Source organism: Malus domestica, chromosome 11, assembly GCF_042453785.1.
Source record: "Malus domestica chromosome 11, GDT2T_hap1".
Classification (NCBI taxonomy): Eukaryota; Viridiplantae; Streptophyta; class Magnoliopsida; order Rosales; family Rosaceae; genus Malus; species Malus domestica.
Window position 1 is genome coordinate 2395885 of NC_091671.1, and position 8239 is coordinate 2404123.

General features: G+C 36.3%; 1 protein-coding gene across 1 annotated transcript; it reads right to left on the reverse strand.

Moving 5' to 3' along the window:
• Nucleotides 1–3308: 3308 nt before the first annotated feature.
• Nucleotides 3309–5020, reverse strand: LOC103447132 (serine/threonine-protein kinase UCN-like). Its single transcript, XM_008386308.4, has one exon. The coding sequence runs from the start codon at nucleotides 4823–4825 to the stop codon at nucleotides 3593–3595; it is 1233 nt and encodes a 410-aa protein (XP_008384530.2). The 5' UTR covers nucleotides 4826–5020; the 3' UTR covers nucleotides 3309–3592.
• Between the last annotated feature and the right edge of the window lie 3219 nt (nucleotides 5021–8239).

Consider the following 8239-nt stretch of genomic DNA (forward strand, 5'->3'; position numbering starts at 1 on the left):
AAATTGTATGTATTCAAAGTTACTTACAAGAACGAAAGTTCAGAGTTATTTTACAAGAAATTATCTTCAAAAATCTTACATAAAAACTTTGAATTGCATAGGACCGCCTAGAGGCTTCACCGATTTTGTAAACCCCTAGGCCCTAATCGGGGCCCCTGGCCTTTGCTTAGTGCCTAGACAGCCTTCTAAGCCGGTTTTTAGGATAGTGGTGTGCTTATATTCTACCGTATAATACACGGATAATTGATGTCAATTATATTATTCCTTTTTTCCTCCTTTATGTTCTTCTTTTCCTTTTTTAACCTTAAAAACTCACATTATACACTCTTTTATCAAGTACAAAGTGATTTTTTATATATAATCAAGCGTAAAATTTTAAATTTTTTTTGTTTATATATAATCAAGCGTAAAATGTTAATTCACGTATCATATAAATTGAGAGACTCCATATATTATTGTATCTGTACTTCAAACTTAATAACAATGTGTAGGAGTGAGCAAACACGAGTGGTTGATTGGACGTTTGTTAGAGTTGGTTATGATTGGTTTAGCAGTATTGTAAGAGAATATAAAAGCTCTTTTTAATCAAGTTTTTAATCTTCACTTCCGAAAATTCATTTAACATCTAAATGTACAACTCGACCTCTTTTATCAGTATAGTATTGTGCTCGCTTAATCACACAAGGATGGGAGGAGAACGCATGCATGTTGTAGGCCAAATACAATAAATTAATAACCTCAATTAAGTGATGCTTTTGGTCGGTTTTGACTTGAAAATAACGTGCTAAATTAATAATTTACTAAATTTATAAGATAATACGTTATAAAAATTCATATAAGTCTCACGATATAAATGAATTATTCTCTATTATTATGGCGTTTATTTATTTAAGTAGAGTTTATGGTTTGTTAAATGTTCATAAAATGAGATAATGTATAGTACACTGAACAATGTACAATCTATTTTTGAAAAAAAAAATAGTAAATTTATACATTTTACTTAGTTAAACAAATACATAGAATTGTTATTTTGTAAAACAAGAAACTAAATACGCAATATTTAATATTCGTTAAATTAATAAATTTACCCAGGTGAGGGAGGTGGCAACTGGCAATGGCCTAGTAAATTAATAAGTTTATCTTAGTTTCAAAGTTATTAATTTACAGAAATTTAACTGTATCTGCATTAAACCGTCATTAGAAAAAAGCTCACTGACAGATTCACTGTTACAATCTCCAAAGCATTATCTTCTCGTCCACTACTACTATATATGTTAGTGCAAAATCCTCTAAAAACAATTACCACTGCCACTATCTTCTCTATCTTGTCCTTGGAAAGTTTGCAGACCGCCATTTTTAAAGGCTAACTATTTCATCCACTTGCTGGTAAAAGCTGAGTTGCAACAGTGCCCAAAGCTAGTAAACTTTATTGTTTTTTGCACACGAGTGGTCCCTGTATTATCGGAAAATAATCGATCACGTGCTTTTGGGATTTTCCATATTTTCCCCTCATTATCAAATTATATTCAATTGCACCCTTCAGGCCTTTACCAACAAATGGTCCATGCATGGATTTACTGGCAAATTATTCAGCTGGTGGCTCACTGGCTCTGAATATTATGCTAATTTAACCCTAATTCTTTGCCAACCAATACTTCATTTTCTAAGTTGGAGAAAATTTTCAGGTCACCGAAAACACGGCCTGGCACACTAAGTATTATAATATAAATGGTTAAAAAAAAATTTGTTTCGAGTATCAAATTGCTTGTATTATGACACTTGATGTACCGGATCGTGTTTCCCGCACAACTAAAATTTCATCTTCAAGTTGAACAATTGCAATTTTTATTGGCAAAGTTGTAATCATTACTAATACAACTCTCTATCGGGCGCCATGGATTAAAGTCGTATGAATTACTGGTAAAGTTGGAACTAATTAAGACCATAATCTACTAATAAACAGCGTGATTTAAGAACATTTTGTCCCCTAATCATAACATAAGCTCTCACCTTTTTTGTGTCCAAAGTGATCATCTTTATACAAGTAACCTCTTTAGTTTATTTATAATCTTTTGGCTTAGAGAGATTTAAACCAGCATTAGAAATGAATACAAGTTTTTTTTTTTGGGACAAATAATAAGATATTTATAAAGATAATGTTATGACATGTTAATCCGCCCACTATAATGATATGTCATTGCAATAGATCGTCACAATTCAGTATCAAACTCATAAAATCTGCTTAACTAAAGTGGAGATGTAGACTAGAAACAAGTTTTCTTTTTTGTACAAGTGATATTTTACACTAAACTCATCTAACTAAAAGAAGGGAAATTCAAATTTAAGTACAGATAAGAGAGTATATTGCTCTGACCAACTTACATAACTTGAAGTTTACATACCATAAACTAGTAAAAATAAACTTGGCTAAATCCAAATTTACATACTGTAGAGAAACTAGTAAAACTAACACAATATAAAAAATGGATCAATTTAAGCACTCAAAGCCAATGAGCTTGAGCACGTGTAAAAGGAATGGCCATTCATGATTTCTAGTCCAACTATATATAGTTTTCTAATTATGATGATCATCCGTGAATTGGCATATACCACTCTTCACGGAACAAAAATAGTTGTTACTATAATTATCTTTTTGGTGAGTAAAATGATGTCAATTATAATTCTTGACCCTACCAATAACTTTTCACTCAAGAAAGATGTGTTTTTCCTTGTAATGTAATGAATCAAATCATGTTAGCCAACGAGGTTTGTTGAGTTGATAAGAATCGTTCTCTTTGCTAGTCCAAGACTCGCTGTCAACAATTTCTCTTGGTAGACGATTTGTAGAATCAAAAGAGAAGCTAAGACCCCCTCTGTAGGTCCTCAAAAAGACTTATAGTATGCCCTAATCCTGAGATGGGATAGCCTCCCCTCCCTCTAAACTTTTATCAAACAAAAACAAAAGAATCAAAGCATAGTAAAGTTGAAGTTAAACGAACCTTAGACAAAGGGTTTTCCAATTTCAAAACAACCTTTTTTAACTTGTAATCAAAGCTCGAACTTTACCCATCTTATCACCCCTTTTTCTTTGCATTCAAACAAAACTTCGTGCGCGAATAATTGAATGAACTGTAACCTCAAGTTAAAGAAAGAATGGTTTAGATCAGGGTGAATTACGTACGTGATGCACTGGTGTTTGAACAAGTACTTGGAGATCGTCAAAATTCGGCTGTCTATACACCATTAGATTAGCGTTTTCAAGCCAAGTTTTCGATTTCTTATGTAAGGAAAAATAACTCCTAACTTAATTAAGATAGATTAATGAGATTTTATTCATTCCGCTTCTACAACAACAAAAGTTTAGAGCGTGGCAAACAACCGCCGCCGTGGCACGAGTAAAAAATACCCCGGAAAATAAGGTTATACACCGTTTTGAATTCGTATATCGTACAAGTCTATTGCTAACTATTGTCTATTACTATTTAAAGTTACAGCCCATCTACCGTTATTATATACAGAGGATACACTTTTTTTGTTACCTACTTCTGCATGTATTTCTCCTTACACATGCACACCAACTCCCACACGTGCGTCAGAACTCGGTCAATTGGTAATCCGGCGACGGCGGCATCGACGGCGGAGACCGTAACTTTTGAAAATACTCCCTCACGCTGACTCCCCCTCCAGCCGTGGCTTTCTCCGTTAAATCACCATCCTCCCGCGACGGAATGCACGGTGGCCGCAAAACCTCCGTCAGCAGGTCCCACCGGACCCCGCGAAAGAACTCATGCTCCTTGATCTCGCACGCGCCCCGGTGGTACCCCAGCCGCTTTGTGGGGTCCTTGTTTAACAGCCGCTCGATCAAGTCCGTTAGAGCCGTCCGCTTCCCGATAAACTCCGGTGTCTTCGTCAGGATGTTCCGAAACGTCTCCTTCCGGTTCTTCCCCTTGAACGGCGTCGTACCGTACAACGCCTCGTAAGTTAGAATTCCTAAGGCCCACCAGTCCACAGTGAACTCGTGGCCCTCCCCACGCACCACCTCGGGGGACACGTACTCCTCCGTCCCGACAAACGAGTTCGCTCGCTCGCCGTCCGAAAAACTCGGCTTCCGTCGACTCACCGGGCTGACTCGGGCCGACTTGGCCTTCTTCAGCCCCTTCCCACCGCCGCTGTTCTTGTGATTGTCGTTTATAATCGTTATCCAACGTGTCAGGTTCCGCCGGTGTTTGCGGCGGACCTCCGGGGCTTCGATTTCCGTAACGGCGTCGTTTGGTTTGACGGTCCGGTGCTTGAGGCTTATCGAGAGATCGAAGTCCGTGAGTGTCACGTGACCGGACTGTTGAATGAGTACATTTTCGGGCTTTAAATCTCGGTAGGCGATCCCCATGCTATGGAGGTGGTCGAGCGCGCAGACAATCTCCGCCAAGTAAAATCGGATCACGGCGGGGGAGAAAACGTGGTCGTTTTGGCGGTATCGGAGTACGTTGAGGTCGCCGCCGGGGCAGTAAGGGACAGCCCATCCCATGAACTCGTCGGACTCGAACGACCCCATGATGGAGGGTAGAAACGGGTGCGGGTTCGGGCTGGATAGTCTGGTCAGGACCTGGATTTCCCAACGGGCGCGGCGCTCGGCGTCTAGCTTGGAGCGGAGGGCGGACTTGTCGACGACTTTGAGAGCGAACGGGCGGCGGGCGGAGGGGTCGGATGACGGGTGGTGGACTAAGAAAACGGTGCCCATTGCTCCCTTGCCTAAGACTTTAAGGGCCCTGAGGTTTTCGAGATCGAGCTCCGGCGAGGTTTCGGATGGTGAGGGCGAGTCGTCCATGGCTGGTTCTAGAAAGACTGAGGGAGAGGGAAGAGACAGCGGAAAGAGAGAGATGGTTTTGAGCGTTGGTTTTTGGCTTATATAAGGAGGGAAAGGGAAGGGATGGTGCGAACTTCGTTTCTTTTGTTTTGGTTTCTTTTTCTTTTTTTGTTTCGGGTTTTTCGCGTATTTTTGGCTAGTGATTGATTGATGAAGTTGTGTGTGTATTTTTAATTTTTAATTTTAACTCTTTTTTGTGTTTTTCCCAATTCAGATGTTAAAATAGCATGCATAGACGGATGTAGTTAAACTAGTTAGAACGAAGAGTGAGATGTTCATACGCTTAAAATCAAATTTCTTCTTCTTAATTTAGATTAAAAGTATCTACTTTTACAATGGATGTCTCAAGTTCGATTCTTTATTTCCAAACTTCTGTAAATACATTCGAATTGAAAAAAGAAAGGCCTATAAATAACATGCGTATTGGGTTTACACGTAGTTATACAACTCATTTTTGTGTTTTTCCTAGTCCAGAGATTAAAATAGCATGCAGAGACATGTGTAGTCAATTGTTGGTTAGAGCAAAGAGTGAGATGTCCATACACTTAAAATCAACTTTCCTTCTCTTAATTTAGACTAAAAATATCTACTTTACCATCAAAGTCTCAAGTTCGATTCTTCATTTCAAAACTTCTGTATAAATAAAAAAAATCACTCGAATTAAGAAAAAAAAAACCTATAAATAGCGTGCATAGTGGGTTTGCACGTACATATACACTTATACGTAAGACTTTTAAAGAAATTTCCATTCATGTTTACTGAGTAAAAGATTCTATATTTGTCTTACAAAATCAGCTGTATAGTATTGTCCTTAACTTTCAATTTGACCATATCTGCGGTTAAAATGCAATGCTTAGTCTTTTAGCTGTGGAAAATAGAATATTTAGTGAGTTATAGTCACAAATCTAGTAACTCTTATTTGTATTTTAGGGTTTAATTGTAGAATTGAAAATATTGAATCAAAATCGTTACAGATTTGTAGAGTAATATGCCTTCATCAAAAGTTGAGTAAGAACAAAATAAGTAGAGAATCCAGCTATAGTTCTCACCAAAAAGAAAAGAAAAAAAGAATCCAACTCTAGTAACCTATTGACTCAACCTTTTTCTTTTTCGAAAAGCATTTGTACAAATACACTTGCATTTTTCTGTTCATCCATTACTTTATAAATCTACAAGTTTCCTGTTGTTGATTTAGTAGGGTTGTTCTTAAACCACTATGGGGTGACTCAGTGATTTGGAACGAATTTCAGGTTCGTATTTTCTATGTCATTGGGTTCGATTCCTAGCACAGTTGAATTACACAATAGTCATGAGTAGAGAGATGATGAAATACCATTGTGAGTTTTTTCGACCCACCCTCCCCGAGAAAAGGTGAACTGCAGTGACGAAGCGGCCACCACTTGGGCCCTTTTTTGTTAAAACAAAATATGGTGGTTCTTAACTTTTTTACTAAAATAACAAATTAATTTTAGCGAACTCGCACCAACTTATGAGTTTGGTCATGTTCTAGCTAAGGAAATAGAGTGGGGTAGATATGTATAAGTACCTATATCAATATTCATTTATTCGTTAGTGGAAATGTATGGAAATATTTTAAAAAGGGGTCAACAATAAGACATCAGAATGCTTGATATTTGTAATATATATAACGAATTGTTATTGGTACTTAAAAATCTCGTTTTTTTTTTCACTACAAACTTTTTATAAGTAAAAGTAATACATTTGTAAGGAGTATAGAATGAAATTTTTAGAACACTAATAACAATTCCTTACAGATTATTTCAAATTCAATAGAAATGTTATCGCACCTGTGTTGGTTAACTTGGTTTGTTTCGTAGCACATCACGAGACCAACATTCGTATTACATGTGGCACGAAGTTGTATAAGTAGTGCGCTGATCCCGTTTTAGTCTTTTTTTCTTTTTTACTTTTTTTATCTGGTGAACATCCCGTTTTAGTCTTTATCACGCATTTTGTTGTTTTAACGTAACTTACATAATTGTTTCATGCATGCAACACCGCAACTTAAATTAATAACTGTGAAGCAAAATTTTTTTTCAGTCCATAAGATACAAATTATTTTGAAACATCTTTATAGTAATTAAGTCATGTTTTGCACGTAGGTTTCTACTTAGTGCGTAGGATTTCAGAGGGGGCCAACTTAGGTACTAAATATCATCTAATTTCGGCTGTATTTATTTATATATAAATAATTGCACTCGGTGCTTTTACCATTACAAATATAACAATTATACCAAATTGAGGAGAGATTTTCAGTGTGTCAAAAACATAGTCTGGTACATCAAATGTCATAACACAAGTGGTTGAATACTTTAAAAATGAAATTTTTCAACAATTTGTATTATGATACATGATGTATTGAGCTGTGTTTCTCAGCACATTTAAAAATTTCTACAAATTTCGGTGTCTTGGTGCATTGAGTTGGTTAAGTGGACGGGATCTTTTCTCCAAGAAAGCAAAAGAAATGAGGACACACGTGTAAGACAAAAACAAGAAAATGCATAGAGCCAAATGAAATGACAAAGAAAACTGTTTGAACGTAGGGTTCTCACATGGGAGCTGCCATGATCTAAGGAAAAATCTCAACGTGCACTCTATTCTTTGTTATAAGCTTCCATGGTTTGTTGTTGGAAAGTCATCGATCGGTCGCCACCTTCCTATTCTCTTACTCATTGTATTAATTTTTGAAATGCTACATTCTTTATACTTTATTTTAGGCAGAGTACTGAAACGCTGGTTAGTAACTTAATACGGCACTAACCAATAATTTATATATTTTCACAAAATAATCTCACGATTTGAACATCTCATTTTTTTGGTCTTCATTCTTGCAAAAATTTGACTCAATTTGGAAATATCATGATTGGTTTAGATTATATAAATATTATAACTCATACGAGTGATTAGCGTCATGTTGAGTTAATAACTGATTAGCGCTTAATCTATATATCCAATTATTTTATGTATAGATATATTCTCCACTTTATTAAATTCATCGAGATTTAACTTTACCCAATTTAAAAAAAAAATATTCTCTCTTTAAATTATGTTATTTTCATTTTTAATTAAAGTGATCATGTGTGCTGCACTACCAATTAGTATTAGATAAGATGAATACCTTTCTTAATTAGTTAGCCAACATATAATGATTTGCTTAATTAGAATACGTTTGATCAAATTTAGGGAAATGTCGTATGTCGCGTTAAGCTGGGTCCATAGATTAAGGACTGCCCTTCATGAACTTTGGCTATATTACTCACAAGTGAAGCTAAACCCTTGTCTTTTATGTTGTTCGTATTTCTTTGGGGGGCCTTGAATGTGATGTTCATAGGAGTGTCACATAATCTAAGGGTA

What these genes read in the sequence shown, in the direction of transcription:
- LOC103447132 (XM_008386308.4), bottom strand. Translation starts at nt 4,825, where the DNA reads ATGGACGACTCGCCCTCACCATCCGAAACCTCGCCGGAGCTCGATCTC.